This window comes from Anguilla anguilla, chromosome 12 (assembly GCF_013347855.1).
Source record: "Anguilla anguilla isolate fAngAng1 chromosome 12, fAngAng1.pri, whole genome shotgun sequence".
In the NCBI taxonomy this organism is placed as follows: domain Eukaryota; kingdom Metazoa; phylum Chordata; class Actinopteri; order Anguilliformes; family Anguillidae; genus Anguilla; species Anguilla anguilla.
This window is the reverse complement of record NC_049212.1, coordinates 9,732,567-9,757,519: the sequence shown is the minus strand read 5'-3', so window position 1 is coordinate 9,757,519 and position 24,953 is coordinate 9,732,567. Positions and strand designations below refer to the sequence as shown.

The 24,953-nt window shown below is 41.3% G+C and overlaps 1 protein-coding gene across 1 annotated transcript; it reads left to right on the top strand.

Moving 5' to 3' along the window:
- Positions 1–780: 780 nt before the first annotated feature.
- Positions 781–5,111, top strand: mrps23 (mitochondrial ribosomal protein S23). The gene is made up of 4 exons (XM_035384024.1): positions 781–994; positions 1,715–1,897; positions 2,333–2,410; positions 4,103–5,111. Exons 1-4 carry the CDS (start codon positions 951–953, stop codon positions 4,239–4,241), a joined length of 444 nt encoding a protein of 147 aa, XP_035239915.1. The 5' UTR covers positions 781–950; the 3' UTR covers positions 4,242–5,111.
- Positions 5,112–24,953: the final 19,842 nt, after the last annotated feature.

The following is a 24,953-nucleotide window of genomic DNA, read 5'->3' as shown; positions in this document are numbered from 1 at the left end:
AATCAATATCAAGTTATCAAAATCAGAGGGAAAGGGCATTGTGTGGGGAAATATCAATAAAGAATGGCAGCAGCACTGGGATCAGGAGAGAAGGGGGAGACATTTACATCTGATACAAAATAGAGTAGGCAGTGTAAGAATATACCCGGCATATCTGAATGTGCTGGGACCCACATGAATGTAACATTTTTCCCTTGCCTAACCACTCTTGAATTGGCAAAGAAGATTTCATACAGCAGATCCTGGTGATTTCTGGCTGTACCTGTCTTAATACTTGCAATGGCCGACACAGAATCACTACATATTACTATTTTGTTAACCCTACCCCGTTCAGCCCATTCTAATGCCATCAATATGGCAAACAATTCAAACAGAAAAGAGGAGGTTGTAATATCAAGATTAAGAATAGGACACAGCAATTTACGCAGCACACTTCATGTTATAGGTAAACATCCAACCGGTCTTTGTGAAATCTGTCAGGTACCAGAAACGGTAGAACACCTTATCATTAACTGCAATAAATATAGGTCTGAATGGAAGGATATGATGGAGGAGATGGGAGGTTTTATGATAACAGGAGCAGGATTGAGGAATGTACTGGAGTGTGGTGCTAGTGGGCAGGGGAGGAGATGTTTTATTAATTACCTTCGGGGAACGGGACTGTTAATGAAAGTGTGACAGTAAATAAGCTGTAGGAGTTAACTTACTCCGAAAGATGGCAGTAATGCAACTTTCAAGGATGCAAGCTGCCGGTAAACAACACCGAAGAAGAAGAAGAAGAAGCAGTTTGTCTACATTCGGCTTCCGTACAAGGGACTAACGACCATGCTCGTTTGTAGCTGTAGTTATGCTATTGCTTTTTAGTTATTTCAGTATGTAGCAACACATGGAGGAGTCGTGTCAAAATACATAATTACAACAAAATTTAAAGTACTTTTACAACCTTTATAATGGCTGGAAGTCGTCTTGAAAAGTTCGGCACAGTTTTTACACGGTAAGAATAAATTTAGGCTTTCTAGCAAACAATGTCGAACGCCAGAGCGAGTTAGCAAACGCCGGTAGAACCTTTTCAAGGTTAACGTTAGCTTTGTCGAAATAATATTAATAATACATGATCTGTAGAGATTCGTTGTGGTTGACTTTGCCGTAGATAGCTAGTGAGTTGTAGCAGAGTTGTTAACTAGGTAGGTATATTATTCGAGTAGCGAGCTAAATGTGTAGCCTGCTATAGCGATAGTATGTATATAGTTAGCAGGGCCTGAGCGTGCTTTCCAAACAAACCCTGTTCCTGGAGATCCACCATCATGTAGGTTTTTATTTCAGCTAATTTGGCACACCTGATTTTACTGTAGCTCAGCGAGATCTCTAGCTGTTGAATTAGGCCTGCTTTCTTAGGGATTGAGTGAAAACATACGGGACGGAAAGGTTAGATCTCCAGGAACACAGGGTTGACCACCACTGTACTACATAGAATAGAATAGAAACATTACGTGATTATGTTGGATAGCACTAGGATATCGCTATCGCAGGTCGCTCACTACCTGTTTGCTAGAAGTACAGTAACTGTTCGCTCTGATGCAGTATAATTAGTTGGCTTACAAACATTATGCAGCTGTTGCTCTCGTTTTTGTTAAGGCCCGTTTTGTGGTTAATTGTGTGTTATTAATTTCCCAGTCATTGTTTCAATGAGTAACATCGCATCTCCATTTTGAAGGGTGCGAGACTTGATGCGAGCAGGTGTCTTGAAAGAGAAGGACAAGCCAATTTGGTACGATGTATATGCCGCCTTTCCGCCCAAGAGGGAGCCGCTGTATGTAAAACCTCGGACCAAGGTGTATGGAAAACAGTCGGCGGATACCGTGCCCGACATATTTTACAAAGAGGACGCAATCAGAGCGTAAGTATTACGTTATGTCAGATTTATGTGTATTTTATTGAATTTTTTGTCCTTTTTGGTGGGTTTTCTAGGTGATTTTCTGGTTAATCGTTGGTGTGCTCGTGTAGGATTTAAACTGAAATGACGGAGTTTGGTAATCGTTTCGGGACTCTTGCCCTTTATACAGGGTTTTTCCTCTTAGACTGTGCTGATGGGGGTCTTGACATTGCATTGTGCTTGTGAACGGCGTAGTGTAGCTGGATGTTTGAAAACACTCGCGTGGATGAACTGTATATTTACAATCACAGTAGGTGGCGCTGTTTGTTCATCTTTTGTGTACTTTTAATACTTATTACGATATTGGTTAATACGGGGGGGCGGGGAGAAAACACGTGAAGCATATGGATGAACTTTGTATCGGTGTCTAATTAAGTATTTTAAATATTTTTCTCCCAGAAAATTCTTTGAGGTGTACGGGAATGGGCCCAGGGCTTTTGACCTCAGCAAAGGCAACTTTGTGTCAACCTGTCAAAGGTAGGGAAGTGGCATTTTTTAGATGTGTTTGTCTTCTCTTGGCGAATCTTTAAAGAAAGTTGAACAATAACTGTACTTTCCTTAGCTATGGTTATGTAGACAAAATTTCTTGGTTTGCCATGACTGATGACTTGATGTCAGGTTATTTTTTGTGATGGTACCAGGGCTCACATTTCATGATATGTGCTGTAATTAAAGGGATAGTTCATTTATTTAATACTTTGGTTTGGTGTGTTTTTATTGACCCAGTCAGTGTTTTTTTTGTTTTGTTTTTGTGAAATTAAGAATATTTGGGTTTCTGATGTCTGGCTAGCTTTGTATGGGCATTATGGGGAGTCTGTGGTCTGAATCAAGAAAATGCACTTCAAGTAATTCCAAAGCAGTTTGTAGCAATTCGATAGCATTTAATCACAATTATAAACACAGATGTCAGTTTTTATATTGTGATGTCACTCCTTTCCTCAAGGAACTGGTTCCGACTGGAAATAAGTTAGAATTTTTAATAATAATAATAATAATAATAATAATAATAATAATAATAATAATCGGGTAATACGCACACACAACTGCCGGAAGCATGATGCCCCTGCACAAGCTGTTTTGGAGCCTTGTTACTTGAAGTGTATTTTCTTTCCTAAGACCCCAGCCCTCCAGATATCCAGCCGATGTGACGTTTAGCAGGTTGTCAGACATCTTTGAAAATGTCCTTCATCGCCAATAGAAACTGTACGGGCCAGTCAATGACATGTACCGAAACTGAATTAATATATATATTTTTTTAAAACCCAGACAATGAATCATCCCTTTGATTTGTGCACATTTGTCTTTGTGTCTATTTGTGCGCATGTGTGCATTTGTGCCCATTGTGTGTAATGTGTCTGTGTGTATGTGTGCGTGTATGCTTATAATGTGTCTGTGTGTGTGTGTGTGTTTGCGCATGTATGTGTGTGTATGTAATATGCTTGCATGTGTGCTTGTGTGTGTAATGTGCGTGTGTGTGTGTGTAATGTTTGCTTGTGCGTGCATGTGTGTCTGTGTGTGTAATATGCTGGTGTGTGCTTGTGTGTAATGTGTGTGCGCGTGAGTCTGTGTGTTTGTGTAATGTGTGTGTAACGTCCATACGTGGGTGTGTATAATTGTGTGTGTGTGTGTGTGTGTGTGTAATGTGCATACGTGGGTGTGTGTAATGTGTGTGTGTGTGTGTAACGTGCATACGTGGGTGTGTATTGTGTGTGTGTGTAATGTGCATACGTTGGTGTGTGTGTGTAACATGCATACGTGGGTGTGTGTAATGTGTGTGTGTGTGTGTGTGTGTGTAATGTGCATATGTGGGTGTGTGTGTGTGTAACATGCATACGTGGGTGTGTGTAATGTGTGTGTGTAATGTGCATACGTGGGTGTGTGTAATGTGTAACATGCATACGTGGGTGTGTGTAATGTGTGTGTGTGTGTGTGTGTGTGTAATGTGCATACGTGGGTGTGTGTAATGTGTGTGTCTGTGTGTGTAATGTGCATACGTGGGTGTGTGTAATGTGTGTCTGTGTGTAATATGTGTGTGTGTGTGTGTGTGTGTGTGTGTGTGTGTGTGTAACGTGCGTGTGTAATGTGTTTGTGTGGGTGTGTGTAATGTGTTTGTGTGGGTGTGTGTGTGTGTAACGTGCGTGTGTAATGTGTTTGTGTGGGTGTGTGTAGGTTCATTGAGAAATACCAGGAGCTGGAGGCCCAGGGGCTGCAGGACGAGGACGCTCTGTTTGAGGGGGCAGGGAGAGCGCTCCTCTCTGAAGGCCTCATTCTGCGACGGAGGGGAGGAGCCACCATCAGCACCGAATGAGAAATTACGTTAATTATTCCACAACGATGGGCTAGAAACGATATTAATTATTCCATAACGGTGGGTTATGAGTCAGAAATTATATTAATTATTCCATAACGATGGGTTATGAGTCAGAAATTATATGAATTATTCCATAACGATGGGTTATGAGTCAGAATTTATATGAATTATTCCATAACGATGGGTTATGAGTCGGTGGGGCAATTCCATCTGTTCTGCTACTCCAGACTCATGATTTGACATTTGGAATCTGAGACCACAGCAGCCGTCGCCAGATGTTTTAAGACTGTAGTTCATGCCAAACAAATTTTCTTCCTGAAAACCTGGGTAAAACATTCTCAAGTGCTGATGGCTTTTTTCATACATCCTGGCTTGTTGTATTCGTAAGGTTAACACTGCAAAGTGTGCCAAACGATTGGGGGGAAAAAGGTATGAATAGTTGTGGCGCATTTTTTTGAACAAAATATTTTTCTGTGAGATTGTATTAATATCAAATGCAATTCTTCCTTTTTTGAACTTGCAGCATAGCTGTACTTGTACCTGCACTGTGCTGTCATCTGTAATAAAGGGGTATAGATCGTTTTGAAGGGCATTGCACATTACATGACAATACAGTCTTTTAGTTTCTCCTATTCTGAGCGACATACGGAAGTGGAGAAGGGTCAGGGTGACTCTGGAATACAAAAATGCCGTATCGCCAAGGATGCACATAGGCCCCTTAAGTGTTATGTCAACCTAACGAGCAACAAGTTGTATTGTCACTGTGAAATCAGCTGGTAGCTTGCTTCCCTGTTTATGCAGGAGGCAGTGAGGCATGTGCGGGTTGGGTGACCACTTTAACAACATTAAAGTTTAATATGTCAAAAACACTTTCTCTAGCAGTCGTCAGTTTTTGACAGTTTTTTTTTTTTTAACACACGCTAATATTTCAGAATCTCCAAATCTCTCCATTTGTCTGTAAATTGCAATCTTAATTTGCTTGAACACACAGCAGGATTGGTTTAACGAGTTATCCCAGATTGTTCACATTTCCTGCGTGACGTTAATTGCTCCCGCTCGCTCTCCTGCGGCCGCTTGTGGCCGTTTGCGTGTTTGAGCTGACAGAATCCTGAAAGCTGCTCGGGTCAGTATTTTTGCTAATATGTAGGTTGTGTGACAACCATGCCTGGAAAAAAATGAATTAAAATGTGTTTCAGTGGAAAATGGGAAAATACATAAAATGCCTAAGACTATTCTTGACTCCATAATATGTTTGAGATCATTTGAAAATAATAAAAATAAAATATTTTTTATTATAAAGTTTTTTTTATGCGTGTTTATAATGTGCATGCATACACATACACCCGCTCTGATGTAAATGTGGGTAAATGTGTGCGATGAAAAGCTACAGGACGGCAGATCTCCAGGAACAGGTTTGGGCAGCCCTTCCCCATGGGACTTCCAGTCTACTTCCAGCCGCATCACTGCACTAGGAATTGGAGCCATAACAGGACACCTCAACAGCTCAGTCATTTATTTATTTATTGTTTTTATTGTATTTATTGTATTTGTTTTTTTCCATTATGGTGAACAAAATAGTGAGTGTAACATTATAAATATATATTTTTTTAAAGCGGAAAAAAAATGTGCAAAAAGTGAATGTTTGCATATGAAAAGAGTATTTGTATGAATATGTGTTTGATCATTTCTTTTCTTGGCCACATTTTCATTAAATTTTTTTCCACCCTCTGACCCAAATTCATTTCATGAATCCCAGGGTGAGACGTGAATAAACTTGTACTGTCTTTTTATGTATCATTTTGCCCCCCCGCCCCCCACCTCTTCTTCCCCGTGTCTTTCTCATTGTCCCTGTCTCGCTTTCTCTTCTCTCACAAAGACATCCCATCTTCCTCAGCATTAAACAGGCTGAATGTCTGAAAGGCGATTTAATTGATTCGTCTTCCCATTGTCCGCGATAAGGAGCCGCCCGTCAGTCACCTTGACGGACAGCTCTCAAATCTAACCGAGTGAGTTCGTGGGGGTGGTGGTGGCGGTGGAGGGTTTGTTGGGCTTATACATTAGATTGACACCCCCCGGGTGAGCGTTTGCTTTGAATTCTCTGCATTACCCGCTGTTGCCGTTGTTAGCTTCCTCGTTCGCTAGCCGCAGTGTCTCTCGTCTGATAAGGGGCGGGTCCCTGACCTGGCGGCCTCCTGGCCTCGCTCTCAGATGAGTGGCGTGTGAAGCTTGACTGACGTTCTTGCTTTTTTTTGAGACCAGGTTTCTTTTTTGTTTTCCTTCTTTTTTCCCAAATTGACTTGGATCGTTTGGTAATTTGCAGCGGAAAAGATAGTTTGCGGTGATTTTGAGCCAACACCTGAACCAGACCTTACTGAAATATACTGGATTTAAAAAAAAGATACATACGTATCAGATGTTTACAAACACCTAGGATAACTACTACCCGTACTGATCATTTAAAAATAATGTTTCTCAACGCTCTCTTTGTTTTAAGTGTACGTCCAATTTGATAGACACGTACATGCATATGCATACACGTGCACACACAGAAACACAAACACACACACACACACGCAATCTGCTTCATGGCAACATTGGCAGAAACTGGGATCAGGTAGTATTGACTTCCAGTCCTGAAGTAATGATTGAATGGAAAATGTCACTTGAATAATGGCTTCAAACTGTGAGATTTTTGCAGTTGCGGCCTCTAGGTGGTGCTGTAGTCCTTGGTTTCCCTAGATCTGCTGCTGTTGAAAGAACGCGTGTAGCACAGTTCAGAGAGGACAGGTCAGTTGTGGCTAATTGAAGGGCAGATGCTTATTGTGGTGTAGATTCTATTTAAATGATTCCACCATTATTACCCCCCCCGGTCCGGCACTGTGTACGTGTCTGTGTATTGGGTACATGTACATCATTTGCATGTGTTTCTGTCCACAGGAGTATACATTTTTGTGCATATTTGTGTGTTTACATATGCCTGTGCGTGTTTTCGAAAACCAAATTTCTCAATGTAATGGCAGAAGAAAAGTCTCAAATATGCAAATGGTTATTTGCAGCACCCAGGAAGTTTTAGATGGTAGAGATAGGAGATGGTGAATTATTAAAATGGGTAAATATGTCAGAAAAACAGCAGAAGCAGAGTCATATATCCAAGAGCAGTCAAAGACCAAGCTATTTACAAACTATTAACAAAAATCTTTATGTAATCTTCGGTACACTTTGGAAAAGAAAAATCTTTAATGCGAAATGTCCAGCATTAATTCAAGTCCCCCATTGGGACCAAACGTTCTGTTAGAGTTGAATTAACAGCAGACATTTTACTGTGTGACAAGTCTGTTGGTTTCTGTTGGTTAAAGTTGTGTTTCAAATAAAATCAGGTCTGTGGTTAGTCAAACTTTATCCTGGAAAAACAGCATTGTCAGGAATGCCAAATATTGCCTTTATGGACAGCCGGCTAAATAAATCCTTGACAAATGAAGAATAATTAATTTCTGTGACTCAGCCTGGGGATATGATGATATATCTTTAGATTTTCTAAACAGTGAGAAAGTCCCAAATGAACAGCTAAAGCTAAAAGGATTAGAGTTAGGTTTGATTGAAATTGAACTTGATTTGAAATAGCAACAAGAGGAACGGAATTTGAGCATAGTGTTGTGGGAAACGGTGTTCCCCAGGGATTGTAGTTTATATAACTGAACTTGATAAAGCTATTGAAGCTCTATTGAGAGCCATTAAGCCCCTGGAAAGTTTGAACACAGGCTTTAAGGCGGGACAGAGTACACTGGGCCTCATGCCCTTCAGTACGCATGTGAATATATGCACAAGTAAACTGCATGTTTCCTGTTGTGTGTGTGGGTGTGTGTTCTAATGTCAACGTGCGTAAGGTAGGCTTCTCAGTGGCTGCTAACATCTGTCTTTGTGCGTTCACCTTCGCTCGTTGAACTCAGCACTCATGTCATACACACATACGTACGTAAATAAATATGTGTGTAGAAACACTACATGGCCAAAAGTAAATGCACACCTGACATCTAACCCAAAATTATGGGCATTAATATGGAGTTGGTCCACCCTTTGCTGCTGTAACATCTTCCATGCTTCTGTGAAGAGTTACTAGATACTAGATGATGGAGCTTTGCTGCAGGGATGTGCTTCGATTCAGCCAGAAGAGCATTAGTGAGGTTGGACACTGATTGGGCAATTAGGCCTGACTCACAATTGGCTTTCCAGTTGATCCCAAATGTGTTGGATGGGGTTGAGGTCAGGGCTCTGTGCAGGCCAGTCGAGTTCTTCCATGCCGTTGTCGACAAAACCCTTTCTATATGGGCCTCGCTATGTGCCCTATGTGCTATGTGCACTATGTGCCCAATGTTGCCCTGCCCCACACTGTTGGGGATGAACAGAATCATCTAGAATGTGATTGTAGCATTAAGATTTGCCTTCACTGGAACAGAGGCCTAGCCTAAGCATGAAAAAACAGCCTCAGACCAAGGAGTGTCCAGATACTTTTGGTCATATAGTGTACATACATACATACACACCTACATATGTGCGTGCTTTCTTGTGTGCTCTCACATGAAGTGAAGATGAATGGACAAGATGAGAAAATGCAGCTGCCGATCTCAGGTCAGTCCTTGGGGCAGGGACCCAGGTGGGCTGGGCTGCTGATCGCAGCTCAGTCTGCAAAGCAGGGAATCCAAGTCCAGGTTTTTTAAAAAATCCGGTCCGGGTTTTCCTTTTTGAATCCAGTCCGGTTTTTTTTAAAATCCGGTCCGGGTTTTCCTTTTTGAATCCAGTCCGGTTTTTTTAAAAATCCGGTCCGGGTTTTCCTTTTTGAATCCAGTCCGGTTTTTGAAAAAATCCGGTCCTGGTTTTGTTTTTGAATCCAGTCCGGTTTTTTTAAAAATCCGGTCCGGGTTTTCCTTTTTGAATCCAGTCCGGTTTTTAAAAAAATCCGGTCCGGGTTTTACTTTTTGAATCCAGTCCGGTTTTTAAAAAAATCCGGTCCTGGTTTTACTTTTTGAATCCAGTCCGGTTTTTTTAAAAATCCGGTCCGGGTTTTACTTTTTGAATCCAGTCCGGTTTTTTAAAAAATCCGGTCCGGGTTTTCCTTTTTGAATCCAGTCCGGTTTTTTTTTTAATCCGGTCCGGGTTTTCCTTTTTGAATCCAGTCCGGTTTTTTTGAAAATCCGGTCCGGGTTTTCCTTTTTGAATCCAGTCCGGTTTTTTTAAAAATCCGGTCCGGGTTTTCCTTTTTGAATCCAGTCCGGTTTTTGAAAAAATCCGGTCCTGGTTTTGTTTTTGAATCCAGTCCGGTTTTTTTAAAAATCCGATCCGGGTTTTCCTTTTTGAATCCAGTCCGGTTTTTAAAAAAATCCGGTCCGGGTTTTACTTTTTGAATCCAGTCCGGTTTTTTTAAAAATCCGGTCCTGGTTTTACTTTTTGAATCCAGTCCGGTTTTTTTTAAAATCCGGTCCGGGTTTTACTTTTTGAATCCAGTCCGGTTTTTTAAAAAATCCGGTCCGGGTTTTCCTTTTTGAATCCAGTCCGGTTTTTTTTTAAATCCGGTCCGGGTTTTCCTTTTTGAATCCAGTCCGGTTTTTTTGAAAATCCGGTCCTGGTTTTCCTTTTTGAATCCAGTCCGGTTTTTTTAAAAATCCGGTCCGGGTTTTCCTTTTTGAATCCAGTCCGGTTTTTTAAAAAATCCGGTCCGGGTTTTCCTTTTTGAATCCAGTCCGGTTTTTTAAAAAATCCGGTCCGGGTTTTCCTTTTTGAATCCAGTCCGGTTTTTTTAAAATCCGGTCCGGGTTTTACTTTTTGAATCCAGTCCGGTTTTTTAAAAATCCGGTCCGGGTTTTGTTTTTGAATCCAGTCCGGTTTTTTTAAAAATCCGGTCCGGGTTTTACTTTTTGAATCCAGTCCGGTTTTTTTAAAAATCCGGTCCGGGTTTTCCTTTTTGAATCCAGTCCGGTTTTTTTAAAAATCCGGTCCGGGTTTTCCTTTTTGAATCCAGTCCGGTTTTTTTGAAAATCCGGTCCGGGTTTTCCTTTTTGAATCCAGTCCGGTTTTTTAAAAAATCCGGTCCGGGTTTTGTTTTTGAATCCAGTCCGGTTTTTTTAAAAATCCGGTCCGGGTTTTACTTTTTGAATCCAGTCCGGTTTTTTAAAAAATCCGGTCCGGGTTTTCCTTTTTGAATCCAGTCCGGTTTTTTAAAAAATCCGGTCCGGGTTTTCCTTTTTGAATCCAGTCCGGTTTTTTTTAAAATCCGGTCCGGGTTTTCCTTTTTGAATCCAGTCCGGTTTTTTTTAAAATCCGGTCCGGGTTTTCCTTTTTGAATCCAGTCCGGTTTTTGAAAAAATCCGGTCCTGGTTTTGTTTTTGAATCCAGTCCGGTTTTTTTAAAAATCCGGTCCGGGTTTTCCTTTTTGAATCCAGTCCGGTTTTTAAAAAAATCCGGTCCGGGTTTTACTTTTTGATTCCAGTCCGGTTTTTTTAAAAATCCGGTCCTGGTTTTACTTTTTGAATCCAGTCCGGTTTTTTAAAAAATCCGGTCCGGGTTTTACTTTTTGAATCCAGTCCGGTTTTTTTAAAATCCGGTCCGGGTTTTCCTTTTTGAATCCAGTCCGGTTTTTTAAAAAATCCGGTCCTGGTTTTGTTTTTGAATCCAGTCCGGTTTTTTAAAAAATCCGGTCCGGGTTTTCCTTTTTGAATCCAGTCCGGTTTTTTTAAAAATCCGGTCCTGGTTTTACTTTTTGAATCCAGTCCGGTTTTTTTTAAAATCCGGTCCGGGTTTTACTTTTTGAATCCAGTCCGGTTTTTAAAAAAATCCGGTCCGGGTTTTCCTTTTTGAATCCAGTCCGGTTTTTTTAAAAATCCGGTCCGGGTTTTCCTTTTTGAATCCAGTCCGGTTTTTTTGAAAATCCGGTCCTGGTTTTCCTTTTTGAATCCAGTCCGGTTTTTTAAAAAATCCGGTCCGGGTTTTCCTTTTTGAATCCAGTCCGGTTTTTTAAAAAATCCGGTCCGGGTTTTCCTTTTTGAATCCAGTCCGGTTTTTTAAAAATCCGGTCCGGGTTTTCCTTTTTGAATCCAGTCCGGTTTTTTTTAAAAATCCGGTCCGGGTTTTCCTTTTTGAATCCAGTCCGGTTTTTTTAAAAATCCGGTCCGGGTTTTCCTTTTTGAATCCAGTCCGGTTTTTTTAAAAATCCGGTCCGGGTTTTCCTTTTTGAATCCAGTCCGGTTTTTTTTAAAATCCGGTCCGGGTTTTCCTTTTTGAATCCAGTCCGGTTTTTTTTTAAATCCGGTCCGGGTTTTACTTTTTGAATCCACAACGGATGGCAACACTGAAGCACATTTATAGTTACTTTTGCTAGCTTAATTTACGGTTGCCTAGCATCCCGCAAATCGGAATCGTCCTTTATTTGGAAAGTTGAATAGGCGTTCCGTCTTTAACTCATGGCTACTGGACGCATTTTCATCCGTAGGTTTGTGAATGATAACAAGGGATAACAAGCATGCCGTGATACCATTCTGACCTAAAACCAAGAATGGTAATATTGACTAAGTGACAGGTGACGGCAAACTTTTAATTAACTGGCATTCAAACCCCGTTTCAGAGGGTCTTCCCTCATTAAAAAGTACTGAAATCACTACACAAAACCTATTTGTGTGGGTAGAGGCTATGTAGTGACATGTAGGAATTGTGCAGTGAATGTATGGTTTATGTACTACTGACGATACACCAGTAGATTTTTGTAGAGTTCTGTAGCAAAACAATAGTGTTTCCAGTAGTAATCAAGCAGAGTGTTTTGCTACTTGGTGTTAGTAATGAATAAGTTGTCAAAACACTACTGCTTCACTACACAGACTTTTAAATAGTAATCATGTAGAGGTTCTGCTACTTACTTGACCCATTTCAAACGACGACTGAAGACTCACCTCTTCAGGCTGCACCTCTCCCCATCCCTCCCTACCCCCCTGTAAATGACTGTAAGCTTAGGGTTGTAACTAGGCAGCTGTTTCGTAGGTGACTTAGGTGCATTAACTGTCTTAACTACTGCTTGTATTTTTTCCATAGATTGCGTTGTTGCCGTTCTCGTTGTGTTAGTGTTAATCAGTTTAACCTTCAGGGTCCAAGTTCAACTATGTGGTTGTTCCCTGCACTTGGACTGGTACTTCTCTCTAGGGGTTTCGTCATACTTGTTCCTGGTTATGGTTATACACTTTGTTGTACGTGTATAACATAAGAGCGTCTGCCAAATGCCTGTAATGTAAATGTAATGTAATGCTTGTATAGTGAATGTAGTCACAACACTACAGCAAGACTACTCATGGTGGCCATTTTATGTCATGAACATAGCCAGCATTAGCCCGCCGATAGGCCTATTTCACATTTCCGGGTATGTAAACCAGATGTAGGGGTCTCTCATTACCGGTTAGCTTAATCGCCTCCAAAAACAATGGCAGCAATGAAGAGAAGTGTTGTAGCGTTCCTCTGTCCCTACATCATTTTACAATCAAAACACTTGGTAGAATCAACAGCTGATGTCCAGTCACACGCAGTTTGTTTTTGTATGATTGATTAAATTCATTACAAACTTTTAACTGACTTGCTCTGCATAAACTACAAAGCTAAACGTGAGTTTCTTTTTCAAAGTTGTAAACTAAAGAGAGATGTCAAGCCGATCAGTTGCAGTGGAACAGCGACGAAACAGGTATTCTCCTAAACAGCAATCAAGTCTACCATGGTCAATGTTAGCTAACATTACTGTTAGCCTGTGTTCATTCAGATGATCATCTTCAAACGTTATTAACTTATTTGCAGAGTGAAAGTAACGCCAGGCCAAGGCGTCCGCCTAGTTTTAGGAGGGCAAGTGCAGCACCAGCACCCACAAAAGATGACGACTTAATTGCAAGGATACTGGCACAAAACAAGAAAAGATTGTCACGGGTAATAATAGCTTCTACCTACCCAGCATGTTTTTAGATTCATAGCCTAAATGCAATCTGTTTGATAGACTAACCCTAAGTGAAATAGGGCTAATGGGGGAAATATCTTTTCTTTCAGGAAAAAGAAACACTGCTTCTCTTTTCAGGTGTTAGTTTTTAGATGTCTAATGTTCATTTAACTTAAGCAGTTATTTCTACATTTTAGAGCATTGGTGGCTCAGTGGTAGAGCTCTCATAGTCATTGTTGGTATCACTCTCTCTCTCTCTCTCTCTCTCTCTCTCACACACACACACACACACACACCAACAAACTTTGAGGCACTGCGCTGCAAAACATTTAATAAATACGTTCTGTGCTTCAGCCATTAAGTATGTTTCTTCAAATCGATTCATATCATTGTGGATAATGGCCACAAGATAAAAATGCCCATTCTGTTTGCAACATAGGACTTTGATTTCGCTAACTAGTTCTTTAATTTACTACGCATTTTTGAAATGTGATCGCTATATTCTGTAGTCGCCCCCACCGAGGCAGCGCACAGCAGGCAGAGGGCTGAGAGCTGACCATTCCCGGCTATCACTCGGGGAAACTCTCGCATCGAGGAGGAGGAGGCGTCAGGTGCGGGAGCTAGCGAGACAAAAGCCTGGCGTGGCAGCTGGATTTCTTTCAAACCCCCGCAACCTATACATCAAAATGAAGCTGAGAACCTGTAGTTTTTGGCTGTTGGCTATGTGGTAATTTCCTCCATTAAAAAAAACAAAAACAAAAAAACAGTCCAAATATTGAAAAACCGACGTTTTTGCCTGTAACATGCTGTATGTATCAGCCATAGGTCTTGGCTATCAAATGAACACGAAATCCAGTCCAAATTTCATGGTAACAGGTGCCATTAAGGGAAACTATGAGGACATCCGATGGTTTGCAGTGTATCCCAGTGTTCGAATTACAAGGGGGATTGAGGGGGTCTGACCCCCCCAATTAAAACTTGGACCCCCCCAAAAGAGGTAAAAACAACAGATCGGGGGTGTCGAAACATTTATATAGCCTATCCTTCTTACCTGTAATCTTAAATATTACAATATATTTCCCATCAGTGGCGTCACTAGGGTTGGTGTCTTGGTAATAATTGTAAAAAGTTTCAATCACTTTTACATTTTTTATATAATCTTTTTAAATCATAAAAAATACACTTCCAAATAAGAGGTTTAGATGAACTGGACTGAGGTAAATTGAACCTGTATCTTGATATGCCCCATAGATGTCATAATGAAGCAGCTAAGAAAAAAAAAAACACTTCTAGGATAGGAATTACTGAAAATAGGCCTACTATAAAAATGACACAGGTTGAAAAAAAAACCAGAATTATCCTTCTAGCTCGCCACTAGCTCCCTTGACCCTATCCCCACTCTGTTTTGTTAAAACCGTGTTTAATCGTGTGAGAGGGTGCAGTACTGCCGATTGTAAATCATTCCCTGCTTCCTGGTATCTCACCCCTGGCACTGAAAACTCTGTGTGTGATCTCAGTATTTAATTTCAAACTGAAGGAGAACAACTTGCAATTTACAGCACTGTATTTCAACCTAAATTATGAATATAATCTCATCTAAATTAGTATTGCAAATGGTACAGGAGGCCTGCTTAATTTAAGCCACAGTCTCTGTGATGCCCACATCAGGAGTTATAGAGTCAAACAGAACACCCCCTAAATGGGTGAGGATTGCCCCGATTTTGGCATCTGTGCGAAGGGGTTAAGCAGTCCCTGTGATGACCGTATTGCAGCATCTCTTTTCCACAGAAAAACACTTATCTGGTGCACCTGAGCACGATGGGAATCATTATCTGGTGCACCTGAGCACTATGGGAATCATTCTGGTGCACCTGAACACTATGGGAATCATTCTGGTGCACCTGAACACTATGGGAATCATTCTGGTGCACCTGAGCACTATGGGAATCATTCTGGTGCACCTGAGCACTATGGGAATCATTCTGGTGCACCTGAGCACTATGGGAATCATTCTGGTGCACCTGAGTACTATGGGAATCATTCTGGTGCACCTGAGCACTATGGGAATCATTCTGGTGCACCTGAGCACTATGGGAATCATTATCTGGTGCACCTGAACACTATGGGAATCATTATCTGCCTCTGGATTTCCCTCAGAAAGCATAAACATGCTGTGGAAAATTCGCCCCTGGCTAAAAACGGTTCTGTCCATCTGGTCGAAGTCAAATGGATCTGTAACTGACAATTAAGCCACAAACCCTGCCCCTTCGAGTGCTGTAATGAGTGCCAAGATCAAACAGCAACTCCCCCAAAACCCACCCCATTTTTTGAGTTTTATGAAAATGCACAATGCCCTTGCTTGCACGCTGCAAATTTGCATGCGAAATCCGTCGGCACAACTTCAGAAACTTAGTCTTTTTTTTTTTTTTTTTTTTGGGCACGAGATGTCACCTGCCGCACCACTGCGTCCTGATTGCGAGAGTGGCTCGATTACTCTTCGCGCCCGCCAGATTATAACTCAAATACCGTTTCACCATTAACCGTGCAAACCGCGCAACAACAAAAAAAAAAAACAGCTCGTGAGCACGGCGTGTGATGTAAATTGCGATGTCACATTAAAACTGACATTGGTAATTCTGCGCATCGCCAAGCCGTTCGGATGGCGGATCACACGAGGCACTTTGACAGCTATAGATTGAGTGCGTTTTGCCGCGCAGAGTCAATTCGGCGCGGTCGCGGGAGAGAAATTTCTCTTTTACGCATTTGGAAAAGCACACAAATTAAGAAATTACCTCAGAGCAGACTTGGTCTCGGTGGGCAGGCATAGGTATTGTCAAACCTTATTTACTGGTAAAAATTGAAGTTCTACTTTTAGTAACTAAATTTTGTTTGTGTAAAAGTATTTGATTATGGCATGGTACACTGTTCTCAAAATGACGACTCTACCACCACCCCTCTGCAGGGTTATCCCCAATCTTCGGATCACTGTCTTATATCACTTGTATCCTTGGATCTTTACCTCCTAGCCCTTTCGTGTTATACTTGCGGCAGCAGCGCAGAACTGATATTATGACCTAAAGGTCGCAGGTTCGATTCCTGGGTACAACACTGCCATCCTACCATTGAGCAAGGTATTTAACCTGCATTGCTTCAGTATATATCCAGCTGTATAAATGGAGGCACTGTAAATTCTATGTAAAAAAATTGTGCACGTCGTTCTGGATTTTTTACATAGAATTTACAGTGCCTCCATTTATACAGCTGGATATATACTGAAGCAATGCAGGTTAAATACCTTGCTCAGTGGCAGTGTTGTACCCGGGAATCGAACCTGCGATGAGTGTCTGCTAAATGCCTGTAATGTAATGTAACTTGTATCTTCATCTCACACTTTCGTGTTGCATTTGTACTATCATCTTGATGTTGTAGCTTTTTATCATATCTCTCGTAGTCATGCCTCACTTCCAGTTTGACTCGCCATAACTTTCCTGACTAAGTCTTTGCTTAGTGGGTGAACTAGACTTGATGTTCATGGCTATGGACACCAGATACTTAATGAGAACTCTACCTTATCAGGCCTGTAGTTCTGTAGTCCTTCAATGAGCGCCTGCCAAATAAAATAAAACGTAATGTAATGTAATGACAACAGCTGCAATAATAGTAATGTAGAGCAGCATGCTTAAGTACCTGGGCTAGGTCGGCCCTTCCAGTGACATCTTTACTGCCTCAATACAAGGAATGAATTGGCACCACTGTGATAAATCTGCGTAATTCTGACTGTGTACAAAGATTAAACATCCTATTGTATTTATACATTTTATTTTCAACAGGCGTCCACAATATGAAAATTATGGGGCTAATATAAATTGTCAATATCTGTCTGGCCATATTGGTTGATGATGATAGCTCCCTATTTGAGATTATAGCACAAATGCATCCAGCTTACCACATTCATGTAGATGAGCACAGAGATGAATGTACAGTGCGATGGAAAAATATTCGAAATTTTATGTAACTAAATCTTTCATCCTGCTCACTTAATGAAGCACAGAGCACTTTCTCTCTGGTTAATATAGCTTTGTGTGTCTGGCTTGCAAAAATTCTAAATTAAAATAAGAGGTTCAGATGTCTGTTGATTGGGCTTTTTTTTTGAACATTAAATCTTTATTTAATTCACAGAAGCAGCGCATCGGACGAGTCACCCCTCTGTGTACGTCATCTCATCATATCAACCAAAATCTCAACATCAGGCTAACACAGTGACAACTGTCTTCAGCTTTTATCTGCTCATACCAGTACAACCAAATAGTGCATTTTATTTTCTGTCACGTCTGAGACACAGACCCCCATATTTGCTCCGTAGCGCACCTTCAGTAATCCGGAGCAAATGATGAAGATCTCGAGTCAGAAGTGGTGCAGATTGGGTTTGTTTGTTTAAATTCTCCCCCCGTCTGAAAGCCCAGCGTGTGAGCGGGCTCCGCGCCGTTTGAACCCGAGCCAATAAGACGCGCGCGTGTCACGCCTCTTGTGGAGGGCCCTGCTCGCGCGGCTGATTGGGTGTATTTAATCCTAATTAGCGAGCCGTTCTGATGGTGGGAAGAGGCAGGTGTTAACGAGGGGTCTGATTGGAGTGTTCCTAGAAGCCGTCGGGGACGCTCTTGGTCTTGCTGCGTGTTTTTTATTCCATCTTTGCAGCACATCAGGTCCTCTGCAGTGAAAGTACAGTAGATACTATTATTACTACTATTATTATTATTATTATTATTAAAATGTTAACATTTTGGCCAGCAATAATTTTTTTAGCAATTAAATGTGTGTAAGGAGCATTTGTCCCAATAGTCTATAAGCGCACATTTAAAACACAGGGACCACAGAAGTCCGGCATCTAAACTCTGACCTTGAAACATGACACACAAAAAATAAGAAAAATTAAAGCTAAACATTTAAAAGTGAACAAAGAGGCGTGGCAGTAATATTTTAGGCCTGACGTGTAAAAAAATACCTGATTCTAGACGAACATAACTGATGTCATAGTAATTGCAATTGATGTCAGAAACAACCACCGAAGTGCTGAAGTTGGCCTGGAACAACCTGGTACGAGTAGCTGAGGTGTTCTCCCCTCTGTTTTACTGAGCGGCACGCATGCAGATCCGAGCCAATTCCGTTTGATCCACCCCCGTTACAATGTGTACAGAAGGGCAGCGTTTATATCATGGGTTTGGCCCACAGTGAACACTGGCCTTTTATTAACACGAGTGCGATGATGCGAAGCCAGCTGAAAACACCGCCAAAGAAAGGGGGGTTGGGCTGTGGGACCCGAGCAAGCCTGCTCACTCACAGAGAGGGGGCCGACTCTCTGGGAAAAACGGCCCGCCAAATAGACCTGCCCTCCCAGCATGCCTATGGGGGCGTCGCGAGGCGGTGTTACGGTACGAAGACGTGCATTAAGAGCGGTCCTCTCGCCTGCAAGACGGGGGCGGGGGGAGGGGGAGAGAGGGAGGGAGAGAGATAGAGAGAGAGAGAGGGGGAGAGGGAGAGATAGAGAGAGAGAGGGAGAGAGTTCTACAGGAAACTTCAACATTGCAGTGAATGAACTAAGGGAGAAAGCACGCAGGGCCTTTTACGCCATAAAACGACAAATTTGTGTAGAGATTCCAATTAGAATTTGGCTTAAAATCTTTGGAGCTGTAATCGAACCAATTGCTCTTTATGGCAGTGAAGTGTGGGGTCCACTCATCAGTCAAGAATTTGGCAAATGGGACAAACATCCAATTGAAACCCTGCATGCAGAATTCTGTAAGCATATCCTGAAATTACATAGAAACACAACAAACAATGCATGCAGGGCAGAATTAGGCCAATACCCATTACTTATTAAAAAAAAAGGTCAATCAAATTTTGGAAGCACCTAAAACAAAGTGACCCCCACTCACATCAATACAAAGCCCTGCAATACCAAGAGTTGAGCAAAGCAAACAATCCCCTCACTCAGCTGGTCCTGAGCCTTAGTTCCCCACATACACTAACACACACTAACACCTCACCTGCTCAGGATCAGAACAAAACTACAAACATAATTAGAATAAACCAAATTGCAACACAGCTTAAAGCAGAATTATATAACCTACTGGGAAACTAAAACAAAATTGCAAAGTAAAATGAAATGTTATTTGGCCCTAAAAAGACAGTATGCTGTAGCGAACTACCTGACCACAGTTACTGACAAAAAACTGAGAACCACCTTGACGAGGTACAGACTCAGCGAGCAGCCATAGAAACTGGCAGGCACAGAAAATCATGGTTGCCAGAAGAAAAAAGATTGTGCCAACAATGCAAAGGCAACCAAATTGAAACGGAAAAACACTTCCTAATGGAATGCACAAAATTTGACCAAATTCGCCAAAAATTCTACCAAAAAATAATCCAGAAATGTCCCCAATTCAATGATATACCCAATGACGATAGATTACCCTACCTATTAGGAGAAGAAAAAGGCTGCTGCATACTAGCAGCACAATTTGTGTTCTCTTGCCATACTCTGAGGGACAATGTGTGACCACCTCATGCACACATTTACACACAGCATACACACGTACAAGCAGACACATAATATTCACTCATGCACACAACACACAGATAGTCAGACACACACACACACACCTAACATCACTTACTGATATTTTTGTATATATTTTTTTTATTTATTTTTTTATATAACGGATTAATTGTATATAGTTGTATGTTATAACCACTGCTTTGGCAACACAAGTGCCTATATTTGTCATGCCAATAAAGCACTTTGAAATTGAAATTGAGAGAGGAGAGAGAGAGGGAGAGAAAGAGAGGGGGAGAGAGAGAGGGAGAGGGAGAGAGAGAGAGAGAGAAAGAGAGAGAGAGAGGGAGAGAGGGGAGAGATAGAGAGAGAGAGGGGGAGAGATAGAGAGAGAGAGAGAGGGAGAGAGAGGGAGAGGGAGAGGGAGAGGAAACAGCAGGTAGATGGATTCCTGCACATTTACAAAAAGCTGTCAGGCCTTCGGTCCTGTCGGGTAATCTCTCCCCCAACGTGGAAATTGGGACAAGGACTCAAAAAAAAAAAAAAAAAGAGAGACATTAATTTTTGCTGACGCCACGTAGCGCATTTTTCATCGCGGGTAATAAATGGTAGCTGATTGAGCTCGGACAGCGAGGTCGGCTAGCAGCAGCCCGCTCTGCGCGTCGTGTGTGAACGCGCATGCAAGGCAGGCAGCCGTGTGTACGCACGCACGGGAAAAGAACGGGAATGTCGCCTCCTCTTGCTTGTCGAGATCCTACCTGCGTTCTCTCCCTGCTATATTTTGCTCGTACGGTGTTGCATTTAGATCATCCTTCAAGGAGTATAACAATGCCAAGATGCTGCTAGTACATTGTTTCACGGTGCCTAAAGGATCAACAGAGCCAAAGAATTGTGACTCAAATCTCAAACATGCATCGAATATCCTTACTCCATAGCAAAGCATTTTTGTGGAAAATTTTCAGTAAAATCACTCAGTGAATAAAAGATTTCATTTCCATCATTTATTTTTAGATTTACATTACGTTTTTACATTTTCAGAGGAAAAATCTGTTGAGCATCAGCTTAAAATTAATTTAGATGTTCACCCCTTTGTGAGGTGAGCAAGCACTTTTTTTTATTAACTCCCGGAGATGTTGCTGCTAGCCAATTATTTTTAATGTATGGTTAGCGCAAAGATTTTAGAGCATGTTCTGTGTTGCTTTACTGTGTTACGCTAACACTACCTGCTAATTAATTTATTGTGCAGATAACTAGGATAGAAAGGGCAAAGAAACGGATTTGGGGCCTCATTTATAAAACATTTCCTTGGATTTAAACATAAAATAGTTTCCCAAGTTATGCTTATACTTGATTCATAAAATGGAGACCAGAAATGGTGCTTAAGGTATCTTGCACCTTAACACCTGTGATATATAAATCTCAAATGAGCTTCAATTTGAACTCACACTGAACATACAATTACCCTCTGTGAATGCCAATAGCAGCCATTTTCCTCTAAATAAGGTCACATTTTAACATTTCTTGCATTCTTTGTGTTTGAATTGATGATGAGTTAAGTTCTATTTCAAAAACCGAGAATATAGCACACTTCATGCACAGCCCTCAAACATGCAGTACCTCCACATAACCCAATGGTAATGAACTTATATTGAGAATAAACTTAACATAGATATGCTCTTGTGCATGTCAAAGTGGGATTTTATAAACAACTACTTAATCATGGTTTTCTGAAGCCACCGTTTATGATACAATTTGATAATAAAACCATTTTCTTTCAATCTGATCTGAAGTAAGACCGATCATAAGATCTTAAGACACTGCCTGCATGCTTGTCTGCAGAATTATATTACGTATAAAAACACAAAAATTACTTAGTTGACACATACTCATTGAAAGGGTTGTTTTCGAATGCACCTGGGTTCAGAATTAATACCACCAACTCGGCGATATCTCAACTGAAACAGCAGCTCAAATCAGTCACGCCCCCAAGAAGACACTGCCCGTGGAAATGCAAGATGAACTTGTGAGGACGTTTAATATGCAGAAGGCCTGCCAAAAAAAAAGACTGGTTAAGTTTTGAACCTTCCCAGGGGCGCCGTTAAGCCTACTGTACAAAAATGGCAAATCATGCCACAACCACAGACACTACCAAGATCAGGCTGCATTACCAAACTGGATGACAAGGGTACCTTACCTGTCAGAAAAGTGACCAACAGGCTACCGGCTACAGCACTGACAGAGTTGAAGTGTTCACTGGTTAAAATGAAAGAGAAATGTCAGCATCTACAGCATGTCACAGATTTGGGAGTGTGGCTCGATCAAGGGTGCACAACTCCGGTCCTGGAAGGCTAGTCCGCATGCTGGTTTTTGTTCCAACCAATTACCTAAGTTTAAAGCTAAAGGGGAAAATAAATTTCAGCGCATTAAATTTGTAAAGGTGTAACAGGTCAAAGTTTGGTTTGGGGGCAGGGGAGGGGGGGGGGGGGTTGGCTTGGGGGGTGAATATTTTCTGGAGACACTGTCTGTATGAGGGTGCACTCTTGCGACAAGTTATGAGACCATTTTCTGTAATTATAATACAATTATTACTACTTACCATTCAGTTCACATGGGGAAGGAAACAATCAATGAAACAGTTCAAAACGGTTTATTTTATTTTTCCAGACAAACACATCGATTTCTGGACCACAGTAGAGGATGGAAACCTTTCACAAACATTTTTTTTTATTATTTGAAAATACAAATATAAAATTATACTTTCCACATCTGAGATGTGAGAGACCCCCATCCACTTAGTTTTTTATTTTACAACAGGGCTTGAGCAAGCCATACAATAAGACCTGGAAGATGCTTCCAGAAGTCATTCGATTCAGTCAGTTCTTCGCCGTAAAAAGTCTTTTAACATTAAAAAATGGGCAAGTGTTAAGAATGGCCAAGGCAATCCTCAGAATAGTGTTATTTTATTCTGGCGGAATCAGATGAAAAAGACATTTCATTTCACCCCCCCCCCCCCCCCCTCCCCAACCCCTTACTGTACACACACCCAATTTCTGTAAAACCGTAGTCAATTCATGTATGTATGTGTTTGTGACAAGTGGTGCTCTGTTTCAGGCTATTTGTTTATCGGGTAAACGGACATGCTGCAGTCAAGGCGGCCCACTGGCCCAGTCGAGCCTGGCCGCTGTGGGCCATGTACGATGTGAACTGTAGCGTCGTCGCGTCGCTGTGTAACCGCTCTGCATTTCAAATGCGTCGGCACGGCGACGTTGCCTTAGAAACCCTCATAACATTACAGGACATTCTGACATCGGCCGTTAATGTGCCCTAGGGTTCGTTGGAGACCTTTGAAAAAGGACAGAAGGGGGATTTTACATAGTCTAACATACAAGAATGCGTGTCGGCCAACATGGACACACTCACATGCGCACACATATACACAGTAGATTACACCGTGCTCTCCAAATTCATGTAGTATGAGCTGTAGAGTGAAATCGGGTATTTGTGCTATATACTAGGCAATTTGAGATCAAAAAATGAATATGAAACAAAAGAACAGTAAGTTTTTATTTCATGGTATTTACACGTGTATATGTTTTACCATTTTACAGAAACAGCTGTTTTTGTGTTCCACCCCCCCCCCCATTTTCAGCTGAGAAAAAGTATGCTGACGGATGACAGACAGGTATTAACTGTTGTTAACTGTTGGTGTTTCCTTTTGGATTGGTTGTTCACACATACAATGCCAGTGAGTGTCTAGTCTTAGTTTTCACTTAGTTTTTATTTTCATCTGTGGAGACCCCATAAGGATTCAGAAGGCACACACCATCATGAAGAGAATTACCTATGTCTGAAAAACAACAAATCCGTAAGCTGAGAGGACAGAAGAATTCATTAAGAAGGATAAAAACTGGGTATATCAAGTACAGCAGTTTGGAAAGTCTTGAAAAATAAAGAAACCACTGGTGTACTCAGAAATAAACACCGTACCGGTTGGCCAAGGAAGACAACTGCAGCTGAAGACAGAGGAATTCTAACAGCTGTAAAGAAAAACAGCTATCGGGATGTCTAAAAGTGACATCACCAGCAATCTCCAGATGGCAGGGGTGAAAATATCGCAAGTTGTACGCAGAAGACTTTGAGATCAAAATTATAGAGGCTACACTGCAAGATGCAAACCTCCCATCAGCAGCAAGAATTTAAAGGTCAGATTAGAATTTGCCAAAAAAAAAAAAAAAATACAGAGATGAGCCAGAAGTTCTATGGACAGATGAGACCAAAATAGACCTTTACCAAAGCGATGGAAAACCAAAAGTGTGGAGTAAGCAAGGAAGGGCACATCGTCCAAAGCATACTACTTCATCTGTGAAATATAGAGGAGGTAGTGTCATGGCCTGGGCATGTATGGCTGCTTCTGGAACAGGCTCACTTGTCTTCATTGATGATGCAATGGAAGATGGCAGCAGGATGAATTCGGAAGTGTACAGACAGATTTTGGCTGGCTGTGTTTACAAAGAAATTCCTCCAACCTCATTGGCTGGGGATTCATCCTGCAGCAAGACAATGAGCCCAAACACACTGACAATGCAACCAAAGCATTCATCAGTGGGAAAAAGCAGAAAATTTCGAACCAAGTCAGCCACTTATGTCAGCCATTATAGTCCAATCAAGCAGCATTTGGTAAAGACAGAAACCCCCCGAAACAATGATCTTCAGAAAGTGGCTGTAGTGAAGGCCAGGAAAAGCATCTCCGAAGAAGATACGGAATGTTTGGTGAAGTCAATGGGTCGTGGACTTGATGCAGTTATTGCATTCAAGGGCTACGCAACCAAATTTTAAACTTCAATGTACTGATTTACTTTTAAGTTCATCTGTTAATTTAATTTTGCACATCTGAAAATGGGGGGAACTCAGCTGTTTCTGTAAAATGGCAAACATATTTGCATGTAAATACCATAAAACACCTGTACTTTCTTCTTGTATTCATCTTTTGATCTAAAATCCAAATTCCTTAAGTATATAGCAAAAATAACAAATTTCACTCTACCGTTACTTTGTTTTACCATACTTTTGGAGGGTACTGTATGTATGCATGTATGTGTGTATGTGTGTTTGTGTTTGTATGGGTGTGTGTGTGTGTGTATGTATGAATGTATATGTATGAGGATTGCTTGACCATTACCCATCACTTGCCTCCAAATTCAAG

What these genes read in the sequence shown, in the direction of transcription:
- mrps23 (XM_035384024.1), top strand. Translation starts at nt 951, where the DNA reads ATGGCTGGAAGTCGTCTTGAAAAGTTCGGCACAGTTTTTACACG. An exon ending in TTCGGCACAGTTTTTACACG is followed by an intron (nt 995 to 1,714) that starts GTAAGAATAAAT and finishes TCCATTTTGAAG; the next exon opens with GGTGCGAGACTTGATGCGAG. An exon ending in TTTGTGTCAACCTGTCAAAG is followed by an intron (nt 2,411 to 4,102) that starts GTAGGGAAGTGG and finishes GGGTGTGTGTAG; the next exon opens with GTTCATTGAGAAATACCAGG.